This window comes from Bufo bufo, chromosome 1, assembly GCF_905171765.1.
Source record: "Bufo bufo chromosome 1, aBufBuf1.1, whole genome shotgun sequence".
Lineage (NCBI taxonomy): Eukaryota > Metazoa > Chordata > Amphibia > Anura > Bufonidae > Bufo > Bufo bufo.
The window spans coordinates 761,661,596-761,689,321 of NC_053389.1; the positions used below are offsets into that span (position 1 = coordinate 761,661,596).

The 27,726-nt window shown below is 45.7% G+C and overlaps 1 protein-coding gene across 4 annotated transcripts in view; it reads right to left on the reverse strand.

Annotated features, from left to right (window-relative positions):
- The window catches only part of TECR (trans-2,3-enoyl-CoA reductase), a 36,869-nt gene extending 20,003 nt beyond the window's left edge, over positions 1–16,866 (reverse strand). The window contains exons 1-2 of one of the 4 annotated variants that reach the window (XM_040414652.1): positions 16,748–16,866; positions 1,472–1,522 (exon numbers count right to left, since the gene is read on the reverse strand). In XM_040414652.1, coding sequence (XP_040270586.1) covers positions 1,472–1,522; positions 16,748–16,762 — 66 coding nt within the window. In that variant the 5' untranslated portion in view covers positions 16,763–16,866. Of the gene's footprint in view, positions 1–861; positions 906–1,471; positions 2,157–2,237; positions 2,292–16,747 lie in introns of those variants that run through there. The other 3 variants (XM_040414654.1, XM_040414651.1, XM_040414653.1) reach the window with 3 other exon arrangements.
- Positions 16,867–27,726: the final 10,860 nt, after the last annotated feature.

Here is a 27,726-nt window from a genome sequence, read left to right on the forward strand (position 1 = left end):
TGGGCTACAACACAGATAGCCCAGTCTAAAATCTATGTTCTCAATATCTTAAAAGGAACATGTTACGTTCAAAACAGGGTCTAATCTGCAGGCAGCATGATGGAGGAGCTGAGCAGACTGATGTATAGTTTTGTTATTATACTGCAGGACAACCCCTCTAACACGAAGCTCCAGGGGCCCCTTCCTTCAGGCGTCAGATGTGTGGCTGAGCTCAGGTAACCTCACTGATCTTATCGTCAGGGAGGTTTCAACGCCACGTTCCAATGCCTAGTAATGAGGGGGTATCTGCATGCAGAAACAACACAAGACCCCTCTCCAGACTGAATGGACGGGCATCTGTGAGCTTCTCTTACAGCTACATTTAGGCCAAATGTGTTTCGCACAACATGCACACTGGTACATAGTCCAAAACCGGATACTCATGTAATGGATCCCTGGAATGTATATATCATGTAATGAGCTGGTGTCCTGCAGTAAATCTCCTGCTCCAGGCCAGAGTTGGGCAAAAAGCTCAGGACTATCTCACTCACTGTTGTATCATCTACTACTGAGCTCATCAGATACACTCTTTTAAAATGTGGCCAATGTGGTGACCTTTTCCCTGTTCCAGCAGGTTCTTGATTATACCGACGTCTGCCAAGGATTACCATTGCCACAAAGTTTCCTAAACTACTCATGTCCTTCATATGTATCTCTTCCCATCCCACTTTCCCTTTATTTCTGCCCCATTCTTAGTGACCAACCTCCCGATTACCACTGTTCACTTTATGTCCATCCTCTTCACCCCAAAACTTCTACCTCTTCTGGTGTCCTCTCCTCTACTTGCACATCAGGCCTAACATCTTCAATCCCATCGTTTACCATTCCATCCTATGGTCCACAGATCTGCTGCCTCCTCCCAGTATCCATGATCTTCTCTTCAACAACTCCCCAACCACCAAACATTCATCTTCATTTGCAGCTGCTCCCATGGACATTCTCCAAGTACGAGCCCACTTGATGTCCAATCTCAAGTACTTACAACACATCATCTACCTTGCCAACCAATGTCCTCCTGCTATTGCTGTTCCCCCCACCTATGACCTAAGCATACATTGTCCCCAGCCTACTGTATCATCTTCTTCATCCCAAAAACCCTAAAAGGCACCCATCTACTTTACTCCAAGGACAAGATCTCCTGATGTCTTCTGTTCTCCACTAGTTACCATGAAGCATCCATCAGCTCCAGTAGGTGCCACTTGCACAGCTTGGACATCTTCTGCCCCTTCCACCCAATGCTCAACCTCATCACTGTGCCTCGCCCACCTCTGTTCACTCTTATCTCCCTAATATCACTTCTACTCAAAGACTTCAGGTGTCCTCTCCACTACTTGCCAATGTGGAATTATCTATGGTACCTGCCCACACAATATGGCCTCCCCAGTAGCACCTACCCAATGTATTGGGCATCACTCGCACAGTGGCTCCTTACCTTGTCCAGGAAGCAGAGCTTCTCCCGCGTCTTGGCATCCAGGATCTCCACCTCAAAATAAACAGTAGCACGTTTAGCAGGGGCTTTTTTCTTTGAAGGTTTAGCAGTCCCACGTCTAGCGCTCCCTGGACTATCGTTCTGAGATTTAGGCCGTCTTATTTCCGTAATCACAGAGTTAATATCCATGGCGGAAGATACTCGAAGAAAATGAACTGACTTTTCTTATATCCTCAAGGCAAGCTCCTTCTGTATTGACCGATGTCTCCCCTTTCCTTAGTGCCTCCTGACGATCTTATTTTCAGGGATATATTACTATCCCAGGAATCTTTTTGCTTTCTCAGCAGTCTCAATCTTTAAACCCAGACCTCTCTGCCAGTGGAAGCGGTCTCTATGACAGGTGTAGAAGTTTAGGGCAGTGCTTGGCTATCACTTTCTTATGTTTCCTAGGTAGTTGCTTCTATCAACTCCCTCTCTTACGGTCTAAATCTCTTCTCTAGAGTGTTCATATACAGGTTCTCTCTTCCACGTTCGCCCCCCTTCCCGGCTGTCTCACACCCGGACTGTCCAGATGTAATATGAAGCAGATCTCTATATTTATCACACTCTGGACTATTTCACATCTGTCAGTGATTCTACACTTCCGAGACTCCCACCCACTGAGACCCCACACATGGACACTATTATCTCCTCCATAGACCACATCTTCTCGCCTCTGCCCACCCTCACTGGGTGTGCCAACCTTCTTGAATGATCATCGCTTCCTCACCTAACTTCTGCCATTCCTGTGTATGATCCCCGGACATGCTGTACTCTTTTGCCTCTCAGCCCTCCCTCTAGCCGAGGATGTCTCTCTACACCTCTGCGGTTGTCTCTTGGCATTCATTGATCTCAGCAAATATCTGGGCTCAGTCCCAGGAGCCTAAATATAGGCTGCCCCCTAGACTACCTCCCCCTACGTGGCAAACACAAGACCCCCAAACAACATGAGAGGGAGAAAACACACAGCATGAGAGGCAACCCCCGAAAGAGACCCTCCAGCAAGCGACGAGACCTACCGCACCAGAAGTGAGTACTCTTTGATTGACAGATGCTTTGTTAACCCTTTCACAGCAACAGTATAGCTATATCTACAATATTACCTGGTGAAATCATATATCAGAGCAAATCCTTGTGTGGGCGAGCACCTAGCGGCGTCTAGTCCTCCTGCGATAGCTAAATTGGCTCAGTCAGGCAGGTCTGGGTTTTTGCCTTTTGAATGGTAAAAAAAAAAAATGTATCACAGGAGCAATGTTCTGCAGATATGGTCACTTGAACGACACCCTAAATAAATGGGATCCCAATATACAACCAAGAAGCCTTCATTAATGGTTTTCTGATGGTTGACGTCAATGTGGTTCTGAAATACCGTAAGTCGATTGGATTTCTAGAGACATGTCAGCACACACAGATGGTCAGCTACTGCGACCAGGACCGACATCTCACCTGCCAGACCCCGATAAGAATTTAGCTATAATAAGTGTTTGTGAGCTGTTAGTTCAGAGATAAGGGCAACAGACTGAGGTGAGCACCTCACTGACGGATTCAGTGTCGCCTGTAGAGAGGCATTGAAACTCAAAGCTGTAGAGGAAAAACTTTTTTTATTTATTTTTTACGACCAATTGAAAAAATTATTTTTAGCCCAAAATGAGTAAAATGCAAGGGTAACAAAAATGGCCCTCAAGGGCATCTGTCTGCAGATTTGTACCTGTGACACTGGCTGACCTGTTACATGTACACTTTGAAGCTGAAGGCGTCCGTGTTGGTCCCATGTTCATATGTGGCCGCATTGCTGAGAATAATTATGTTTTCATATATGCAAATGAGCCTCTAGGAGCAACGGGGGCGTTGTCATTACACCTAGAGGCTCTGCTCTCTCTGCAACTGCTGCACCCTCTCAACGTTGACAGGGCCAGACATAAAGAGGGTGCGGCAGTTGCAGAGAGAGCAGAGCCTCTAGGTGTAATGGCAACGCCCCCGTTGCTCCTAGAGGCTCATTGGCATATATAAAAACATAATTTTTCTCAGCAATGCGGGCACATATGAACATGGGACCAACACAGAGGCCTTCAGCTGCCAAGTATACATGTAACAGGTCAGCCGGTGTCATAGGTACAAATCTGCTGACAGATGTCCTATAGGCTACTTTCACATCCGCATTTTTGCTGTCTGGTTTTGAGATCTCAAAACCACAGAAATACGCATCCGTTTGACTTTATATAAAAAATGAAGAAACCGTGCCGGATCCCTTTTTATTCCTGTGTCCGCAAAAACCGTATCCAGCACCATTAACTTACATAGTTCAGTTTCCCATACCGGACACAAAAACGCGGTTTGCATTCTGGTGACTTGGTTCCGGTTTGTTCAGTTTTGTCCCCACTGACAATGAATAGGGACAAAACTAAAGCGTTTTCCTCCGGTTTTGAGAGCCTGTGCCAAGTCTCAAACCGGAAAGGAAAACGCAGATGTGAAAGCCTTAACGGGGTTATCCAAGACTATAAAAAGCTCCCCCATATGCCGGGCCCCTCACACTGAATATACTTACCTGGCTCCCCGCACCGCCGCTTCTCCCCGTGCGTTGATGAAAACATCCGCCGTCAGGGGGGAGCAGCCAATGGCAGGTGGTAACGAGCCTCCCTAGCATCGCGGGTGACGTTAGCGAGGCTCGTCCCCCGCCTGCCATTGGCTGCTCTCCCCGCCCCCACCCCCGATGTTTTCATCCGCACACAGGGAGAAGCAGCAGCGGCGGTGCGGGGACCAGGAGCGGCGCGGGGAGCCAGGTAAGTAGAATCAATGTGAGGGTCCCGGCATATTGGGGAGCTTTTTATAGTCTCGAATAACCCCTTTAGGCTCAATTCACACCTGAGCGTTCTGAAAGGAGCGCTCTGTATGCGCGATTGTACGGACGTTTACAAGCGCGCATACAGAGACAAGTGTGCACACAGTGTCGCGCGTTCCCGAAAGTCTATGTACGGGAACGCGCGACAAGCGCCCCAAAAAAACGCTCCTGTACTTGTGTGAGCGTCGGGCGTTTTACAGCGCGATCGTACGCGCTGTAAAACGCCCAGGTGAGAACCATTCCCATAGGGAAGCATTGGTTTCTCCTTGTTGAGCGTTTTACAGCGCGTAGGAACGCGCTGTAAAACGCTCAGGTGTGAATTGAGCCTTAAGAAGAAGATCTAGGAACAGCTCTGAGAAGTGCTGCAATGGAAAACACTGGGGGAAGATTTATTAATGGTTTACAAAAGTGGCGTTTAAAAAAAATTTGCAAGTTATGATGCATAAAGTATGCGCAGTACAATGTGACCCCCAAGTGGGTGGGGTTTAGGAGGAGGGCGTGGCCTCCACACAGCCCCACATATTGATGCATTATCATTTACGCCAGAAACGTTCCAGCTCACAGCTGTTGTAGGATTCAGCTTCTGGCGCACAAACTGCCAGGAGATGCGCCAATATTATAAAGATGCCTGTGGGCATCTTAGGGCTGATTCACATCAACATGGTCAGCCTGAAAAACATGGTCCTTGTGCCGGCCGCACCTCCCGGGCGTTTAATGATACAGTCCGTTTATGTCTAATCGCAGATCTATTGTACTTTGCTTATGATGATGAGAGTCCAATACAAGAGACCCCCTGTAACAGAAGCCCACTGTTTGTCTGTTTGAATATTGTGGATTTTGGGGTACTTTTTAATGCGTATAAAAAAGAAATGTGGTTTTACTGTCTGAGATTATCTCCCAGTCAGGGGGGAGACATTGTGTGGGACTGTCCCGGATTGTGCGATTATTTCCATTGGTCTGTGTGTTTGTCACGCAGTTCTCCATCAGGTCCCCAGGGGAGGTCCTCTTCCATGGAGACTCGTATATAAGGCCAAGGGTGGCACCAATAAATGTTGTTCTTCTTACCCTCAACTCGCAGCCTCGTCTCACGTTGTAGGGAACAGCTATATCACTACTAGTTATTGTAATCACAACTTGGCTTGGAAGTCTCTGGAGCAGCGCTACAGCGCCACGCTGACCAGGGGAGAGGGACGTCGCCAACAGTTGATACCGTTACACCCCCATCTAATAGGAACGCACTAGGGCGGCAGCTAGCGACTATTTTTTTCGCATCGCGAGATTACGGCAATCTATCGGTGACGAAAGGAGGAGATTCGGAGGACATAGGCGGTGCTGGGCTCCTTCACAGACGGGCGTGGCTGGGCACCAGGAAGGTTCGTACAGCCCCTTGGGCACCTTATAAGGGTCCATTCACACGTCCGTTTTTTCTTTCCTGATCTGTTCCGTTTTTTGCTGAACAGATCTGGACCAGATCTGGACCCATTCATTTTCAATGGGTCCTGGAAAAAAACGGACAGCTCAATGTCTGATTTTTTTCAGGACCCATTGAAAATGAATGGGTCCAGATCTGTTCAGCAAAAAACGGAACAGATCAGGAAAGAAACAATGGACGTGTGAATGGACCCTAAGACTAATTTACATATCTCTAAAATCCTTTTTTAAAGAAAATAAAAGCACAAAGCCCTATAGGACCGGAATATTGCGCACATGCTAGCGGCGATCTAGCCGTGCATGTCCGCAGCTCTATAGCCTAAAACTTTGTTGACAGAATCCCTTTTAGTATTTTAATTCTCTTAATTCCCGGAGAACCCCTTTAAGTAGGATCTGTCATCTCTTCCGACATGTGTTTTAGTAAATAATTTTGGAGCATATTTTCTCATATATCTGCATCGTACCTCTACTCTCTTATTCCTCTTGCAAATGTAATCATCTATTGATATCTGGGTGTTACCATGCTGTTTGTCCCTACGTACGGACAGCGTCCAATCAGGCTGTGTAGCAGCACATGCTGTTGCCAAGGGGAACAATTATCTCCAGAATTCAAAGGAATCCATACATTTTTCTGGAGGAATGGATCAAGAGAGTTCTAAGAAAAGTTGCTCCAGATATGCAATGTCATGGGGAATACTGGTACCAAAACAGGCCTGCCAAGAGAAGGAACAGGTCTCTTTTAAGCTCAGTACAGCCTGTATTCCGCGCTCAGCTTGCCGTCCCACATATACACATCTGATATCACTGACTGTATATATTAGGTTACTATTACACGCATTTCCCCAATTTCAGTGGGTTCGTAAAAAGTGACCCACCACCAAAAAGGTGGCTCATTGAGCACCCAGTATGCTAGGAGAGCGGGCCGGGTGAGGAGCACAGTAGCCGGAGATGTTCCGGGCAGCAGTAATCTCACTAAGGTGTTAACAGCATTTCCACATAGCGGAGGACAGGCCGAACAGCAGGGGGGACCAGGCCAGGGGTAGCAGCTGCCCCCTCCAGCTCTCACCCGTTGTGACTGAGAGTTACTGTGTGTTCACGACCGAAGGACTACTCACTGAATGAGCACCATTTCAATCTGGCATGGCGCTGGTCCCATCACCTCCGCATGGTGGCTGGATGACATCACAAGAGCCTGAGATGGAGCTCGAACAAGATACAGTGGATATAAAATGTCTACACGCCCCTGTGAAAATGTCAGGTTTCTGTGATGTAAAAAAATGAGACAAAGAAATCATTTCAGAACTTTTTTCACCTTTAATGTGACCTATAAACTGTACAACTAAATTGAAAAACAAACTGAAATCTTTGAGGTGGAGGGAAGAAAAAAATTCAAAAATAAAATAATATGGTTGCATAAGTGTGCACACCCTTAACCCCCTAGGGACCGGGCTCATTTTTACATTAAGGACCAGGCCATTTTTTGCAAATCTGACCAGTGTCACTTTATGTAGTGATAACTTTAAAACGCTTTGACTTATGCAGGCCATTCTGAGATTGTTTTTTCGTCACATATTGTACTTCATGACACTGGTAAAATGGAGTAAAAAAAATAAATTTAAAATTCTTTTTTATTTATAAAAAAATACCAAATTTACCAACATTTTGAAAAATTAGCAAATTTCCAAGTTTCAATTTCTCTACTTCTATAATACATAGTAATACCTACAAAAATAATTACTTTACATTCCCCATATGTCTACTTCATGTTTGGATCATTTTGGGAATGACATTTTATTTTTTGGGATGTTACAAGGCTTAGAAGTTTAGAAGCAAATCTTGAAAATTTTCTGAAATTTTCAAAAACCCACTTTTTAAGGACCAGTTCAGGTCTGAAGTCACTTTGTGAGGCTTACATAATAGAAACCACCCAAAAATGACCCCATTCTAGAAACTACACCCCTCAAGGTATTCAAAACTGATTTTACAAACGTCGTTAACCCTTTAGGTGTTCCACAAGAGTTATTGGCAAATGGAGATAAAATTTCAGAATTTTGTTTTTTTTTTGGGCAAATTTTCAATTTTAATCCATTTTTTCCAGTAACAAAGCAAGGGTTAACAGCCAAACAAAACTCAATATTTATAGCCCTGATTCTGTAGTTTATAGAAACACCCCATATGTGGTCGTAAACTGCTGTACGGGCACACGGCAGGACGCAGAAGGAAAGAAACGCCATATGGTTTCTGGAAGGCAGATTTTGATGGCCTTTTTTTTGACACCATGTCCCATTTGAAGAACCCCTGATGCACCGCTAGAATAGAAATTCCATAAAAGTGACCACATCTAAGAAACTAAACCCCTCAAGGTATTCAAAACTGATTTTACAAGCTTTATTAACCCTTTAAGCGTTCCATAAGATTTAATGGAAAATGGAGATAAAATTTCAGAATTTCACTTTTTTGGAAGAATTTCTATTTTAATAATTTTTTTCCAGTAACAAAGCAAGGGTTAACAGCCAAACAAAACTCAACATTTATTACTCTGATTCTGCAGTTTACAGAAACACCCCATATGTGGTCGTAAACTGCTGTACGGGCACACAGCAGGGCGCAGAAGGAAATGAACGCCATTTGGTTTTTGGAAGGCAGATTTTGCTGGATTGGTTTTTAGACACCATGTCCCATTTGAAGCCCCTTGATGCACCCCTAGAGTAGAAACTCCAAAAAAGTGACCCCATTTTGGAAACTACGGGATAGGGTGGCAGTTTTGTTGGTACTATTTTAGGGAACATATGATTTTTTGTTTGTCTATATTACCCTTTTTGTGAGGCAAAGTAACCAAAAATAGAAATTCAGAAATTTCATCTCCATTTGCCATTAACTCTTGTGGAACACTTAAAGGGTTAACAAAGTTTGTAAAATCAGTTTTGAATACCTTGAGGGGTGTAGTTTCTTAAATGGGGTAAAAAAAATAATAATTCTACTCTAGGGGTGCATCAGGGGGGCTTCAAATGGGACAGTGTGTCAAAAAACCAGTCCAGCAAAAACTGCCTTCCAAAAGCCATATGGCGTTCCTTTCCTTCTGCACCCTGCCGTCTGGCCATACAGCAGTTTACAACCACATAGGGGGCATTTTTGTAAACTACAGAATCAGGGCAATAAATATTGAGTTTTGTTTGGCTGTTAACCCGTTTTGGCACCTTTTTTTATATTTTTTTATTATTTACAACGTTCATCTGACAGGTTATATCATGTGCTATTTTTATAGAGCAGGTTCTTACGGACGCAGCTCTACCTAATATGAATACCTTTTTTATATTTTTTTATTTAGGTTTTACACAATAATATTTTTGAAACAAAAAAAAAAATCAAAAAAAAATCATGTTTTAGTGTCTCCATAGTCTGACAGTCATCGTTTTTTCAGTTTTTAGGCGATTGTCTCAGGTTGGGTATCATTTTTGCGGGATGAGATGACGGTTAGATTGGCACTATTTTGGGGTGCATATGACTTTTTGATCGCTTGCCATTACACTTTTTGTGATGTAGGGCTGTGGAGTCGGTAGATAAATGCTCCGACTCCTCAGTTTTTGGAACTTCCGACTCCGACTCCCCTGTATTTAATATGCAAATGTATTTTATACATTCCTTGAGAGAAAGAAAGGCAACATACATGTCATTACCACAGAGCTACTGGCTCGGAAGCCGCTGCCTTCTCCTTTGTGTGCTGCTCTTCTGCTGAAGATAGGGCAGTGGGGGGATCCAGGACGGGGTAGGGGAAGGGGCATTTATTGTAAAACATGATTTCCCTAGTAGAATCCCATAGTCATGGTTAAAGGTTAAGCTAACAATCTGAGTTTACAAGGTTTTATAGCCTTAGCTGAATGACAGCAGTTTTTCAAATGGTTTACAGCTTCAGTCTTGAGCTATTTACTATCCATCCCTTCACTTATACAAGTGTCTCTAGTCCTGCAAAAAAACATATTTACTTAATCAGTTATCAGTGAGAGGCGAGGTTCCCTTTAACAGCGGAACACAACACAATGGAAAGTATAAGTATTGCCGCTCCTTAACTGTGCGTTGCTGCCATATAGTGAAGCATATGAAAAGCTTCTTCATGGTAACTAAATGTGTTCGCTTAGCGGTAACGTGACGCACTGCATGCATTGGCCTCTATTCTTACAGTAGAGAAGTACTGTATTTTTCACAAAAGTGGGGGGAAAATAGCAGTGCGTCTTATGGGGGTGAATGCTGCGACCGTCCGGTGAATAGGCTGAGAGGGAGGAGGGGCTGGGGTCCGGCATCTGTTTCTGTAATGGCAGCGGGGCCCGGTGCAGTCACTGTATTCTACTACACCGGGCCCCGCTCACTGTAGTATACGGTAATCATATCTAACTTGTGGGTATTGGTAGCGTATTCCAATCATCTTAAATCTAGCGCTGTACTACTTACTACTAACTTCTTGGCAGTCAGGAGACCGGGTGGGCGCTCGTAGCGTAGCTCACTACGTCACGCGCCTGCTCCGCCCACTTTATGAATGAAGCAGGCACCGGGCCCCGCTGCCATTACAGAAACAGATGCCGGCCCCCATTCACTACACAGGGACACTGTTATGGGGGGGATCTGTGGATGAAACATAAGATAAGATGATATATGTCATCCACAGATGCCCCCACAATGATCCCCCATAACAGTGCCACCCACAGATGCCCCCATAACAGTGCCACCCACAGACCACCATTAGTTCAAAACCCACCAAAAGCACACCTTTTGGTTCAAAATATTTTTTTTCTTATTTTCCTCCTTAAAAACCTAGGTGCGTCTTATAGGGCAAAAAAGACGGTAATTAATTATAACTTTTTGTGAATTGGGACATTTAAACTTGCTTTTTTTTTTTTTATTCCAATTTAAATCTAGTAGGAGTCGGAGTCAATTCATTTTTTGCAGACTCCAAATAGCTTTTGACACAGTTTATTTAATTTTTTTTTACAGTGTTCACCTGAGGGGCTACGTCATGAGGTATTTTTATAGAGCAGGTTCTTACGGACATGGCAATACCTAATATGTATACCTTTTTTTTATTTATTTAGGTTTTACACAATATCATTTTTTAACAACAAAAAAAAACATGTTTAAGTGTCTCCATAGTCTGAGAGACAGTTTTTTTTTATTTTTTGGGCGATTGTCTTAGGTAGGTTATAATTTTTGTGGGATGAGGTGACTGATTTGTACTAGTTTGGCGTACATACTAGGGATCGACAGATATAGATTTTTTAGGGCCGATACCGATAATTTGTGAACTTTCAGGCCGATAGCTGATAATTTATACCGATATTCTGGGAATTTTCATTTAAAAAAAAATATATATATTTCCTACACAAATCTGCTGAAAATTAATGTTTATTGTTAACGTGTATTTTTTATTTTTTTTTTGTAAATCTTTCTTTTTCATTTATACTTAATATTTTTTTATTTTATTTTTTTACTAACTTTTAGCCCCCCTTAGGGACTAGAACCCTTGTCCTATTCCCCCTGATAGAGCTCTATCAGGGTGAATAGGAGCTCACACTGTCCCTGCTGCTCTGTGCTTTGTGCACACAGCAGCATGGAGCTGAACATGGCAGCCAGGGCTTCAGTAGCGTCCTGGCTGCCATGGTAACCGATCGGAGCCCCAGGATTACACTGCTGGGGCTCCGATCGGAGGAGCAGGGGAGAGGGGATCCTGTGGCCACTGCCACCAATGATTAATACTGGGGGGGGGGGGCGCACTGCGCCACCAACGTTTTTAATACTGGGATGGGGGAGGGGGGCGCACTGCACCACCAATGAAGATAAGTCTTTCATTAATTCATATACAGGAGGCGGGAGCTGGCTGCAGAATCACATAGCCGCCTCCTGACCTCTATGAGCGGTAGCTGCGATCCGCAGCACCTAAGGAGTTAACTACTGCAGATCGCAGCTACCGCTCATAGGAGGTCGGGAGCCGGCTATGTGATTCTGCAGCCAGCTCCCGCCTCCTGTTCAATTTGAATGAATGAGTGCGTTAACATCATTGGTGGAGCGGTGGCCACAGCCCCTCCCCTCCTCTTGTCTTCTCTCCTCTCATTGGCAGCAGCAGCAGCAGCACAGGGGGAGGGAGACACTGCTTCCTTCTCCCCTGTGCTGCGGAGGGAACACGGAGAGCGCTGAGAGCAGCGCGTTCTGTGTTCCCCATACGTTATCGGTATATCGGCAAAATAGATGCCGATAACTGTCAAAATCCTGAATATCGGCCGATAATATCGGTAAAACCGATAATCGGTCGATCCCTAGGACATACGACTATTTTGATCGCTTTTATAACATTTTTTGGGAAGTAAGGTGGGCAAAATTTCAATTTCATTATAGTTTTTATTTTTTATGGCATTCACCGTGCGGGGAAAGTATCATGACCATTTTATAGATCAGGTCATTACAGACGCGGTAATATCAAACATGTGTAGGGAATTTTGTTTATTTTTTAATCAGTGATAAATGTGTTTTTTTTTCATTTTTTATTTTACATTTTTTTGACCCAGACCCACTTGGTTCTTGAAGATCCAGTGGGCCTGATGTCTGTATAATACAGTACAGTACACTATATAGTGTACTGTATTTTCACTTTACAAAGTCTGATCAGACTTCTGCCGCACTCCTCCCCCCCCCCCCCCCTCCCTTCAATTGAGTTGTACAGTTTATAGGTCACATTTTTTTACAGCACAGAAACCTGACATTTTGCCAGGAGTATGTAAACTTTTTATATCCACTGTAGGTTATCAAAGGTACAGGATACAGCAGCATCGGATGCCCCCTCCTGTTCTGTGCCCCTGGGATCAGTCTGCCACCAAGCCACTTTTACGGGGTCATGTGATCCTTTAAGGGGTTTTCTGAGATTCTGATTAATGATGACCTATCCTCAGGACAGGTGGGGGTTCAAAACCTGACACGCCCACCGATCAACTGTTTGAAGAGGCCAGTGACGTCACGCACATCGGTCACATGGCCGAAGCACACCTTAGTCCCTTTCAGGTGAATGGGGCTGAGCTGCAATACCAAGCATAGCCACTATCTGATGGACGACGCTGTGCAGCCGCGACCTCCTCAAATGGCCGATTGGCGGAGGTCCCCGGTGACGAACCCCGTCGATCTAATATTGATAACCTATCCTGGGTATAACCCCATTAAGATTATAGGGGTCCTAAATTATATATCCAGTTAGGACCATATGTATTTTATTAAGGGCTCGTTCAGATGACCGTATGAATGGGTCCACACCCGTTACGCAATTTTGCGGAACGGGTGCGGACATATTCATTTCAATGGGGCAGCAAAAGATGCAGACAGCACGCCATGTGCTGTCCGCATCCGTAGTACCATTCCGTGGCCCCACAAAAAAGACAGAGCATGTCCAATTCTTCTCCGGACAAGAATAGGCATTTCCATCACTGTGCCGGCAAAACGCACACACGGGCCGGTATCAGTGTTTTGTGGTCCCGCAGTTTGCAGACCACAAAACATTACGGTCATGTGAATGCGCCCTTAGGCTACATTCACACGTCAGTATTTTTCTATAATCCGAATTTCGGTCCGTTTTTTGCGGATCCGTTGTTCCTGAAAATGTTTCCGTATGTCATCCGTTTTTTGCGGATCCGCAAAAAACGGAAAACATGTTTTAAATTTCAATAAGCAAATAAAGTTGTTTGGATTTCTTTGAAAAAAAAAAATAAAATAAAATAAAATATCATTTCCAGGAACGGAATCCGCATAAAACGGATGACATACGTAATGACATTCCGAATGTCTTCCGTTTTTTGCGGATCCATTGACTTTGTATTGTACCAGGATCCGAATTTTGCGGAAAAGAATAGGACATGTTTTATATTTAAACGGACATGCGGAACGGAACAACGGAAACGGACAGCACACATTGTGCTGTCCGATTTTTTCCAGGACACATTGAAAATGAATGGGTCCAGATCTGTTCCGCAAAAAACGGAACAGATCAGGAAAGAAAAAACGGACGTGTGAATGGACCCTTAAAGAGAGTTTTCATGATCGCCTGCATCCTAGTTAAAGAGATTTCCTTATAAACAACATTTATCCACAGGATAGGTGACAATTATACCACCGCTGGGGGTCTAACTGCGGGAACCACCACCGATGATGTGAACAGTGGCCTGTGTGAATGGAGCAGTAATATGCACTCCATTCAATTCTGAAGACAGCCCAGTGCTATATTCAGCAATCCCATTGAAATCAATGGAGCGGTGATCATGCATGAGCACTAACGCTCCACTCACAGAGAAGACTCAGGGAACCCCAGTCTCATGATCGGCAGGGTCAGAGAGGTCGGACCCCCGGCAATATCGTGTGGACAAGTTGTTTATGGGAAGCCTCCTTAAAGGAGATGTCTGGGACATTAAAGACGTATCCCCAAGATGGAGGGTCCTCAGTGCTGGGACGAAAGCCGTGTCCTCTTTATAGTACACCGAGAACAGCGCCGTACATGGTATAGTGGCTGTGCTTGGTACTGCAGCTCAAACTCTTTCATGTGAATGGGACTAAGCAGCCAAAAGGCCATGTGACTGATAGACGTGACGTCATAGACTAAGGATGAGATGACTGGCAGGGCTGCCGGGAGTAGGACCCCCACCGATCTGATATTGATCGTGGGGGTCGCGGACTTAGGGTAAATGCACACGTTGAGGATTCGTGTGCGGACAATCCGCACTGAAATCCGCAGGTGTTCGCAGGGAAATCCGTGCGGTCAATCTGCATCAATTTGTGCGGATTTACATGCAGGTTTGATGTGGATTTTTACTCTCCCCATTGAAGTCAATGGAGAAAATCCGGTCACGAAAAATAAAATACATTGACATGCTGAGGATTTTAAAATCTGCACGGAAAAAAAAAATGGGGGAAATCAGCCGCCCTCGACAGTCAGTGAGCAGGAGAACGAGCTGCAATCCTATGGCATACGTGTGCGGTGCTCTGGAGTGCTTGGTCATTAACAGGTTAAGTTCCGCATTAAAGGGGCTAGCCAACTTATTATTATTTTTTTTCAGATCACACAGAGTGGCCGGTGACCTGTAACTCATGCGGCACATCACTAGGTGACAGGCCACTGCTGAGGCCAGTGATTGGCTGCAGCGGTAATGTGCCCTTCATCAACAGGAAGACGGGAACTGCAGAGCTGGCGGTGGAGACAAGGTAAGTAGGATCCCCACTGGCCACTAAAAAGCAAAAAAAAATAAAAAATTGGATAATCTCTTTAAATCTCTGTCAAACACGCAAATCATGTATTGTGTATGGGGGAGGCCGTGAACAGAAATGTCAGGGGAGGGAAGGGTCAGGCATGTTACATATCACCATGTCCGATCCTTGTGTTTTTCGGGAGATAAGCCGCCGCCTAAGCCGTCTAGCAGTGGCTTATTCTCTTCTTCCCATTCAAGTTACGTAAAAGGTTAAAGGGCTTGTCCGGGTTCAGAGCTAAACCTGGACATACCCACATTTTCACCCTGGCAGCCCCTGTGAAATGAGCGCAGGGCGAGGGCTGCTTGTTTACCTCGGCACATTACCAGACGGGGGCTTCTGCCCAGCAGTGCATTCGGTGACGTTACAGGTAGCGTTTTACAGGCTAGGGCAGCGCTAAAGCCCAGCTATGGCCGGTGACATCACCGGGCTCACTGCTAGGCCCCATGCAGTGCCAGGTACATCACCGGATCTCCAGAAAAGACCTTTGCCCTGCGCGATTCAGCATCAGAGCAAGTATAGGACTGTGCTACTAGGGGCCGACCCTTCCCTTCCGTAAAATGCCTTGAATGGGGAGAAAGCAGTTGCTAGACACCTCTGACAGCGACCTATGTCACCAAGTAGCTCATCTACTGTTGGGGGGGGAGGGGAATGGCAGGCCAACCCTGAGAAATCAGCAGCCTCAGCCAACACTTATCAATGTGTATGACCAGCTTCCTGGGTGACCTGTACAAATATGGGTGTCATGTCTCTGACTGACAGTGAAGGGTTAATAAAGCAGCACCATTATCAAGGGACTTTACCCTCCGGTACTGGGAGGCCTCAGGGGATCAGCGACCGCCCGCTACTGGGAGGCCTCAGGGGATCAGCGACCGCCCGCTACTGGGAGGCCTCAGGGGATCAGCGACCGCCCGCTACTGGGAGGCCTCAGGGGATCAGCGACCGCCCGCTACTGGGAGGCCTCAGGGGATCAGCGACCGTCCGCTACTGGGAGGCCTCAGGGGATCAGCGACCGCCCGCTACTGGGAGGCCTCAGGTGCCTCAGTAGTGCAGCCTCAGGATTTATTCCTGCAACTTCAAGTGACCATATCTTGGCAGAATTGTGCCCAAATCTTGATTTCAAAAATAAAATATATATATTCTGTGATAAACAAAAACTGCCAGGGACTACATCATAGAAGGTGTCACGGGCACGAGTTACACCTGATTAAAAGGTGCCAGTCGTGGATTGTCATGGCATAGAAACCAATTATCCCAGTGCCCAGCTACAGATGCCACAGCTCAGCACTGGCATGGCCATGTCACAAACTGTCCTGCTAGGCATTATAGGGGGGCTTGCCAATTCTGCCAACACTGCTTCATGCCCACATACCATTGTGCCCAACTCATGGCGGCACAATACATACCACTAAATATTAAGAAACAAACTGATGAAGGGCTATGATGAAGGCTGTCTGCCATGATCTCCCAGTAGCACTGAGCGACCCTGACTGGCTGTCAGCCCCTGCTATACCTCACTAGAACTCTACTTCGCGTCTCGAATACTTTTGACCCTCCGCGGCCCCCCGTCTACCAGTTCCCAGGCCCTCATTCTCCACAGCCACATTTCCTACAATCATCTCTGTACAACCCCGTTTCCGCGGCCCTCCCATTCCCCCCTTACATGCGCCCGGACACCTCACACAGCCCCCCGGCCCTCAATTTACCTCATAGTGCTTCATGGCTCCGCCGAGGGCTTACGCCACACTTACAGTCAGCCGTTACCTGCCAGGGAACCAGCCAGGAGCAGGGCAAACTACTCGACATGGTGACGGACAGCAGCTACAGCCAATCCCATGGTGAAACCAGAGTCAATAGGCGGGGCTATAGAACGCTCAGCCAGTCGCCGTTTCAGTTCCTTGTATGGGCGGAATTAGACGACCGTGCAATGGGCGGGGCAAAGGGAGGGGCTTGAATGAGTGACAGACAACCAACCAATAGAAAGCATGATGGCACGTTTCTACCCATCCAATGGGCGTCGGAGGTGTGCCGGGAATGATTGACAGAAGTCGGGCTATTTGTAGCGGGTCACATAGGAGGAGGGGGCTGGGTGCTCACTGCCTCATGTGCGCGGTCTGTGGCCACCATGGATTGTCCCTTGTACTAGGCCGGTTGCTATGGCAACAGCAGAGCCTTTCTTTTAATAAATAACTAAAACCCAGAGAAAAATCCTAAATAGAAAACAACAATGTACTAACAACCACTATTTAAACCGTTGTGACTTCCCTCACCCAGTTCTGTTTTTTTTTTTTTGCAGCCTTTTAGGTTTGTGAAGACACAGCCATTTTTCATCTGAAGGACCAGGTCATTTTTTTGCAAATCTGACCAGTGTCACTTTATGTGGTAATATCTGTAGAACGCTTTACTTATCCAGGCCATTCTGAGATTGTTTTCTCGTGACACATTGTACTTCATGTTAATGGTAAATTTGAATCGATATATTTCACCTTCATGTATAAAAAAAAATAAAAATCAAAAATTTACAAAAAAAATTGGAAAAAAATTAGCAATTTTCAAAATTTGAATTTCTCCGCTTTTAAGGCAGGTAGTGATAGCACATAAAGTGGTCCTTACTTTACATTCCCCATAGATCTACTTTATGATTGCCCCATTTTGTAAATGTAATATTTTTTTTTTTTTAGGATGTTAACCACCTCAGCCCCCAGTGCTTAAAGGGGTTATCCCATCATAATGATCACTGTTAAATCTGTTAATGATTTGACAGTGATCATTTTTGTAAATATACTTTATTAACAAATTCCCACCGATTAGGAGAAAATTCATCCCCACTTACCTTATTGTTGTGACTCGGTCTCCCCTGGTTACGACCACCGCTCTTCCGCAAGATCCCGATGGTCGCGCTTGCCCAGAAGACTTCTTCTTTTCTCCCGGCCGGGCCACTCGCTGTCCTGAACGCGCACGCTGCCGCGCATGCGCGACGGTGACTTCTTCCCGGCCAGAATAGTACAGAGCTGCGAACGCGCACGCCGGCTCTGTACTATACTGGCCAGAAATAAGTCGCATGCGCGGCAGCGTGCGCGTTCAGTCCAGCGCGCGGCCCGGCCGGGAGAAGACTTCAATCAAGATGAAGCCCGCCCCCAGCCAGAATCCAGGAAGTGAACGCGCGGTGGCAGCAGGTAAGTATGAAACTGCTAAGTGGGATAACCCCTTTAAACACCCTTAATGACCAGGCCACTTTTTACACTTCTGACCTACCCTACTTTCACCGTTTATTGCTCGGTCATGCAACTTACCACCCAAATGAATTTTACCTCCTTTTCTTCTCACTAATAGAGCTTTCATTTGGTGGTATTTCATTGCTGCTGACATTTTTACTTTTTTTTGTTATTAATCGAAATTTAACGATTTTTTTGCAAAAAAATGACATTTTTCACTTTCAGTTGTAAAATTTTGCAAAAAAAACTACATCCATATATAAATTTTGCTCTAAATTTATTGTTCTACATGTCTTTGATAAAAAAAAGATGTTTGGGTAAAAGTTATAGCGTTTACAAACTATGGTACAAAAATGTGAATTTCCGCTTTTTGAAGCAGCTCTGACTTTCTGAGCACCTGTCATGTTTCCTGAGGTTCTACAATGGCCAGACAGTACAAACACCCCACAAATGACCCCATTTCGGAAAGTAGACACCCTAAGGTATTCGCTGATGGGCATAGTGAGTTCATAGAACTTTTTATTTTTTGTCACAAGTTATCGGAAAATTATGATTTTTTTTTTTTGATTTTTTTTTCTTACAAAGTCTCATATTCCACTAACTTGTGACAAAAAATAAAAACTTCTATGAACTCACTATGCCCATCACGAAATACCTTGGGGTCTCTTCTTTCCAAAATGGGGTCACTTGTGGGGTAGTTATACTGCCCTGGCATTCTAGGGGCCCAAATGTGTGGTAAGGGAGTTTGAAATCAAATTCTGTAAAAAATGACCTGTGAAATCCGAAAGGTGCTCTTTGGAATATGGGCCCCTTTGCCCACCTAGGCTGCAAAAAAGTGTCACACATCTGGTATCTCTGTATTCAGGAGAAGTTGAGGAATGTGTTTTGGGGTGTCTTTTTACATATACCCATGCTGGGTGAGATAAATATCTTGGTCAAATGCCAACTTTGTATAAAAAAAAAAAGAGAAAAGTTGTCTTTTGCCAAGATATTTCTCTCACCCAGCATGGGTATATGTAAAATGACACCCCAAAACACATTCCCCAACTTCTCCTGAGTACGGAGATACCAGATGTGTGACACTTTTTTGCAGCCTAGGTGGGCAAAGGGGCCCATATTCCAAAGAGCACCTTTCGGATTTCACTGGTCATTTTTTACAGAATTTGATTTCAAACTCCTTACCACACATTTGGGCCCCTAGAATGCCAGGGCAGTATAACTACCCCACAAGTGACCCCATTTTGGAAAGAAGAGACCCCAAGGTATTCGCTGATGGGCAATAGTGAGTTCATGGAAGTTTTTATTTTTTGTCACAAGTTAGTGGAATATGAGACTTTGTATGAAAAAAAAAAAAAAAAAAAATCAGCATTTTCCACTAACTTGTGACAAAAAATAAAAAATTCTAGGAACTCGCCATGCCCCTCACGGAATACCTTGGGGTATCTTCTTTCCAAAATGGGGTCACTTGTGGGGTAGTTATACTGCCCTGGCATTTTCCAGGGGCCCTAATGTGTGGTAAGTAGGTAAATGACCTGTGAAATCCTAAAGGTGCTCTTTGGAATATGGGCCCCTTTGCCCACCTAGGCTGCAAAAAAGTGTCACACATGTGGTATCGCCGTATTCAGGAGAAGTTGGGGAATGTGTTTTGGGGTGTCATTTTACATATACCCTTGCTGGGTGAGAGAAATATCTTGGCAAAAGACAACTTTTCCCATTTTTTTATACAAAGTTGGCATTTGACCAAGATATTTCTCTCACCCAGCATGGGTATATATAAAATGACACCCCAAAACACATTCCCCAACTTCTCCTGAGTACGGCGATACCAGATGTGTGACACTTTTTTGCAGCCTAGATGCGCAAAGGTGCCCAAATTCCTTTTAGGAGGGCATTTTTAGACATTTGGATACCAGACTTCTTCTCACGCTTTGGGGCCCCTAGAATGCCAGGGCAGTATAAATACCCCACATGTGACCCCATTTTGGAAAGAAGACACCCCAAGGTATTCAATGAGGGGCATGGCGAGTTCATAGAAAATTATTTTTTTTGGCACAAGTTAGCGGAAATTGATATTTTTAATTTTTTTCTCACAGTCTCCCGTTCCGCTAACTTGGGACAAAAATTTCAATCTTTCATGGACTCAATATGCCCCTCACGGAATACCTGGGGGTGTCTTCTTTCCGAAATGGGGTCACATGTGGGGTACTTATACTGCCCTGGCATTCTAGGGGCCCTAAAGCGTGAGAAGTCTGGAATATAAATGTCTAAAAATTTTTACGCATTTGGATTCCGTGAGGGGTATGGTGAGTTCATGTGAGATTTTATTTTTTGACACAAGTTAGTGGAATATGAGACTTTATAAGAAAAAAAAAATAATAATTCCGCTAACTTGGGCCAAAAAAATGTCTGAATAGAGCCTTACAGAGGGGTGATCAATGACAGGGGTGGTGATCAATGACAGGGGGGGGTGATCAATGACAGGGGGGGGTGATCAATGACAGGGGGGGTGATCAATGACAGGGGGGGGTGATCAATGACAGGGGGTGTGATCAATGACAGGGGTGTGATCAATGACAGGGGTGTGATCAATGACAGGGGTGTGATCAGGGAGTCTATATGGGGTGATAACCACAGTCATTGATCACGCCCCTGTAAGGCTTCATTCAGACGTCCGGATGCGTTTTGCGGATCCGATCCATCTATCAGTGGATCCGTAAAAATCATGCGGACGTCTGAATGGAGCTTTACAGGGGGTTGATCAATGACAGGGGGGTAATCAATGACAGGGGGGTGATCAGGGAGTCTATATGGGGTGATAACCACAGTCATTGATCACGCCCCTGTAAGGCTTCATTCAGACGTCCGTATGCGTTTTGCGGATCCGATCCATCTATCAGTGCATCCGTAAAAATCATGCGGACATCTGAATGGAGCTTTACAGGGGGGTAATCAATGACAGGGGGGTGATCAGGGAGTCTATATGGGGTGATAACCACAGTCATTGATCATGCCCCTGTAAGGCTTCATTCAGACGTCCGGATGCGTTTTACGGATCCGATCCATCTATCAGTGGATCCGTAAAAATCATGCGGACGTCTGAATGGAGCTTTACAGGGGGGTAATCAATGACAGGGGGGTGATCAGGGAGTCTATATAGGGTGATCACCACAGTCATTGATCACGCCCCTGTAAGGCTTCATTCAGACGTCCGGATGCGTTTTGCGGATCCGATCCATCTATCAGTGGATCCGTAAAAATCATGCGGACGTCTGAATGGAGCTTTACAGGGGGGTAATCAATGACAGGGGGGTGATCAATGACAGGGGGGTGATCAGGGAGTCTATATGGGGTGATCAGGGGTGATCAGGGGCTAATAAGGGGTTAATAAGTGACGGGGGGGGGGGGGGATGTAGTGTAGTGGTGCTTGGTGCAACATATTGATGAGCTATCTGTGTCCTCTGGTGGTCGATCCAAACAAAGGGGACCACCAGAGGACCAGGTAGCAGGTATATTAGACGCTGTTATCAAAACAGCGTCTAATATACCTGTTAGGGGTTAAAAAAAACACATCTCCAGCCTGCCAGCGAACGATCGCCGCTGGCAGGCTGGAGATCAACTCTCTTACCTTCCGTTCCTGTGAGCGCGCGCGCCTGTGTGCGCGCGTTCACAGGAAGTCTCGCGTCTCGCGAGATGACGCATATATGCGTGACTGTGCGCAGCGCTGCCACCTCCGGAACGCGATCCTGCGTTAGGCGGTCCAGAGGTGGTTAAAAGGCTTAGAATTTTAGAAGCAAATTGTCAAATTCGAAAGAAAATTTCCCAAACCAACTTTAAAGAGGACCTTTTACTAGTTTAACAACTAACTATATCAGTGGGCACAGCGGCGCCCAGGGGTCTTCCCTGCACTTACTAGTATGTCTGGGCGCCGCTCCGTACGCCCAGTACAACAGAGGGAGTTACAGACACCGGAGCCTATACCGGGCGAACGGAGCGGCGCCCAGACATACTAGTAAGTGCAGGGGGACCCCTGGGCGCCGCTCTGCCCACTGATATAGTTCGTTTTTAGTTTTTAAACTAGTGAAAGGTCCTCTTTAACCGCCTCCGGACCGCCGAACGCAGGATCGCGTTCCGGAGGCGGCAGCTCCAGGCACAGTCACGCATATACGCGTCATCTCATGAGACGCGAGATTTCCTGTGAACGCGCATTCACAGGAACTGCAGGTAAGCGAGTGGATCTACAGCCTGCCAGCGGCGATCGTTCGCTGGCAGGCTGGAGATGCGATTTTTTTAACCCCTAACAGGTATATTAGATGCTGTTTTGATAACAGCGTCTAATATACCTGCTACCTGGTCCTTTAGTGGTCCCTTTTGCTTGGATCGACCACCAGAGGACACAGGCAGCTCAGTAATAAGTAGCACCAAACACCCCTACCCCCCCCCCCCCCTGTCACTTATTAACCCCTGATCACCCCATATAGACTCCCGGATCAACCCCCCTGTCATTGATCACCCCCATGTAAGGCTCCATTCAGATGTCCGTATGTTTTTTACGGATACATGGATCGGGTCCGCAAAACACATACGGACGTCTGAATGGAGCCTTACAGGGGGGTGATCAATGACAGGGGGGTGATCACCCCATATAGACTCCCTGATCACCCCCCTGTCATTGATCACCCCCCTGTAAGGCTCCATTCAGACATTTTTTTGGCCCAAGTTAGCGGAAATGGATTTTTCTTTTTTTTTTCTTTTCTTACAAAGTCTCATATTCCACTAACTTGTGTCAAAAAATAAAATCTCACATGAACTCACCATACCCCTCACGGAATCCAAATGCGTAAAAATTTTTATATTCCAGACTTCTTCTCACGCTTTAGGGCCCCTAAAATGCCAGGGCAGTATAAGTACCCCACATGTGACCCCATTTCGGAAAGAAGACACCCCAAGGTATTCCGTGAGAGGCATATTGAGTCCATGAAAGATTGAAATCTTTGTCCCAAGTTAGCGGAAAGGGAGACTTTGTGAGAAAAAAAGAAAAAAAATCAATTTCCGCTAACTTGTGCCAAAAAAAAAAAATTCGATGAACTCGCCATGCCCCTCATTGAATACCTTGGGGTGTCTTCTTTCCAAAATGGGGTCACATATGGGGTATTTATACTGCCCTGGCATTTTAGGGGCCCTAAAGCGTGAGAAGAAGTCTGGGATCCAAATGTCTAAAAATGCCCTCATAAAAGGAATTTGGGCCCCTTTGCGCATCTAGGCTGCAAAAAAGTGTCACACATCTGGTATCGCCGTACTCAGGAGAAGTTGGGCAATGTGTTTTGGGGTGTCATTTTACATATACCCATGCTGGGTGAGAAAAATATCTCGGTCAAATGCCAACTTTGTATAAAAAAATGGGAAACGTTGTCTTTTGCCGAGATATTTATCTCACCCAGCATGGGTATATATAAAATGACACCCCAAAACACATTGTCCAACTTATCCTGAGTACGGCGATACCAGATGTGTGACACTTTTTTGCAGCCTAGGTGGGCAAAGGGGCCCATATTCCAAAGAGCACCTTTAGGATTTCACAGGTCATTTTTTACACATTTTGATTTCAAACTACTTACCACACATTAGGGCCCCTAGAATGCCAGGGCAGTATAACTACCCCACAAGTGACCCCATTTTGGAAAGAAGACACCCCAAGGTATTTCGTGATGGGCATAGTGAGTTCATGGAAGTTTTTATTTTTTGTCACAAGTTAGTGGAATATGAGACTTTGTAAGAAAAAATAAATAAAAAAAATCATAATTTTCCGCTAACTTGTGACAAAAATAAAAACTTCTATGAACTCACTATGCCCATCAGCGAATAGCTTAGGGTGTCTACTTTCCGAAATGGGGTCATTTGTGGGGTGTTTGTACTGTCTGGCCATTGTAGAACCTCAGGAAACATGACAGGTGCTCAGAAAGTCAGAGCTGCTTCAAAAAGCGGAAATTCACATTTTTGTACCATAGTTTGTAAACGCTATAACTTTTACCCAAACCATTTTTTTTTTTTACCCAAACATTTTTTTTTTATCAAAGACATGTAGAACAATAAATTTATAGAAAAATTTATATATGGAGGTCGTTTTTTTTTAAAAAAAATTACAACTGAAAGTGAAAAATGTCATTTTTTTGCAACAATTTCGTTAAATTTGGATTAATAACAAAAAAAGTAAAAATGTCAGCTGCAATGAAATACCACCAAATGAAAGCTCTATTAGTGAGAAGAAAAGGAGGTAAAATTCATTTGGGTGGTAAGTTGCATGACCGAGCAATAAACCGTGAAATTAGTGTAGGTCAGAATTGTAAAAAGTGGCCTGGTCATTAAGGGTGTTTAAGCTAGGGGGGCTGAGGTGGTTAAAGGGCTTCTGTTACCCCACTAAACAGTTTTTATTTTTTTTGGTTAATTATAATCCCTATACTGCGATTTATCCATACATACTGTAATTAATAATTTTGCTTCAGCAGATTATGTTAAAAACGTACTTTTAAAATATGCAAATTACCTTGCTACCAGCAAGTAGGGCGGCTACTTGCTGGTAGCAGCCGCATCCTCCTATCCTAAAGACGCCCCCTCCGCATGTTGATTGACAGGGCCAGCGGACGGGATCTTTCTCTGCTGGCCCTGTTTGCATTCAAAATCTGGCGCCTGCGCCGTACCTGTCTTCAGTCGGCGCAGGCGCACTGAGAGGAGGACGCTCGCTCGGCCGCTCCATCCTCAATGCACCTGCGCCGATGACGTCACATCTACACCCGGCGCAGGCGCATTAAGGATGGAGCGGCCGAGCGAGCGTCCTCCTCCCAGTGCGCCTGCGCCGACTGAAGACATGTACGGCGCAGGCGCCAGATTTTGAATGCAAACAGGGCCAGCAGAGAAAGATCCCGTCCGCTGGCCCTGTCAATCAACATGCGGAGGGGGCGTCTTTAGGATAGGAGGATGCGGCTGCTACCAGCAAGTAGCCGCCCTACTTGCTGGTAGCAAGGTAATTTGCATATTTTAAAAGTACGTTTTTAACATAATCTGCTGAAGCAAAATTATTAATTACAGTATGTATGGATAAATCGCAGTATAGGGATTATAATTAACCAAAAAAAAAAAAAAAATGTTTAGTGGGGTGACAGAAGCCCCTTAACCTCCTCAGGACCGCCGTACGCAGGATTGCGTCTTTGCGGCGGTCCTGTTTCTCTGGGTGGACGCGCCGGTGCGTCCTCTCGCGAGACGCAAGCTTTCGGGCATTGCCGGCCCGCGCATGCGCATCGCGGGCCGGCAAAAGTTAGAGTAGTATTGCATCAGCAACCTGCCAGTCAATGATCGTCGCTGGCAGGTTGCTGATTTTAAAAAAATCTAATCACAAGCCATCTAACACCTTATATTTATAAATATAAGGTGTTAAATGGCTTCACTGCTCCTCTGCTGGTCCTTTTCGTCGGTTGGTTCCAGCAGAGGAGCAGACATCACAGTGAGTACCCACCAAACACTACCCTTAGCCCCTGATCACCTTCCATCACCCCCATCATCCAAATTAACCCCTTGATCGCCCCCTGTCAATCACTTAGTGAAAGACAAAAAGTGATCAGTGTAAACTGTCACCTTTTTTTTCCACTAGTATTGGCTGTTAGGTTTTAGGGATAGTTTAGGCCCCTTGGTTAGGTAGTTAGCGTCAGTTAGCGCCCAGCCCACCGCACCGCAGTCACTTTTATTCGCTGTTTAGCGTATCGCTAATCAGCATTTGTACTTTTATAGTATCTGTAAGTGATCAAAACTGATCACAGTCAGATCTATAATAGTATTAGTGTCACCTTAGCTCGCCCTCCACCCAAAACGCAGTGTTTGCCCGATCAGGCCTGATCGGTCGCCCACACGTGCGTTCACCCACGCCCGCCCCGCCGCAGTGACAAAAAAAATTTAGTTTTTTGATCACTGCACAATCACTTTACACGCACTGCGGCGATAAAAAAATCAGTTTTGATATTTTTTATCAACCGCAGCGGCCTCCGGTACTTCGCTAGCCTCCCCTTTGTAAGACAGGCTTGCTTTTTTTCTTGGGTAGTCTCAGGGAATACCCCTAAATTTAGTAGTCCAAATGGCAAACAGGGGGTATTCTTCTGAAGAGGCCTACAGGATTCTGACCCAGTCGGATGAGGAGTGGGAACCCTCATCTGATGAATCTAGCGGGTCAGAATATGAACCTGTAGAAAGCAGTGGCTCTCTGACCCAAAGTTCGGACGAGGAGGTGGAGGTCCCTGATAGCACCAGGCGTACCCGGCCCCATGTCGCTAGACCACAGGTTGCGCAGGATCCGCTTCAAGAGCAGCAGAGTGGGGCTGTCGCTGCCGGATCACGTGGTGAGGCATACACCAGCAGCGCAGCCCTTCCTGGACCTAGTACCAGCACTGCCGTACAACATGGTGACGTGGCGAGCACCAGAAGGGCAGTTGAAGCTGGTACGGTGGCACGTGCAGTAGTTACCCCGTCGCAGCCACCGCGCAGACAGGCCCGTAGAGCCCCTAGAATCCCTGAGGTGCTGGCAAACCCTGATTGGCAGTCACCAACTTCAGCCGCACCTGTAGTTCCCCCTTTCACCGCCCAGTCTAGAGTTCGGGTTGAGACTGCTCAGATCGGTTCGGCCCTGGGATTTTTTGAGCTGTTCTTGACTGCGGAGCTCTTGGACTTAGTCGTGGCAGAGACAAACCGGTATGCCACACAATTTATATCCGCCAACCCGGGAAGCTCTTATGCCCAGTCTTTCCGGTGGAAACCAGTCCAAGTTTCCGAACTTAAAATTTTTCTGGGCCTTCTCCTCAACATGGGTCTAACTAAAAAGCATGAATTGCGGTCATATTGGTCCACGAACCCAATTTATCACATGCCCATGTTCTCTCCTGCTATGTCCAGGACACGATTTGAGACCATCCTGCGTTTCCTGCATTTTAGCGACAACACCACCTCCCGTCCCAGAGGCCACCCAGCTTTTGACTGGCTCCACAAAATTCGGCCCCTCATAGACCATTTCAACCAGAAATTTGCAGATTTGTATACCCCCGAGCAAAACATCTGCGTAGACGAGTCCCTAATACATTTTACCGGGCGCCTTGGCTTCAAACAATACATCCCAAGCAAGCGTGCCCGGTATGGGGTCAAATTGTATAAGCTCTGTGAAAGGGCCACAGGCTATACCCACAAATTTCGGATCTATGAGGGAAAAGATCAGACCCTGGAGCCGGTCGGTTGCCCTGACTACCTGGGGAGCAGTGGGAAGACAGTCTGGGACTTGGTGTCACCCTTATTCGGCAAGGGGTACCATCTTTATGTGGACAATTTTTACACAAGTGTGGCGCTCTTTAGGCATTTGTTTCTAGAACGGATTTGCGCCTGTGGCACCGCGCGAACTAGTCGCGTGGGCTTCCCTCAACGGCTCGTTACCACCCGTCTTG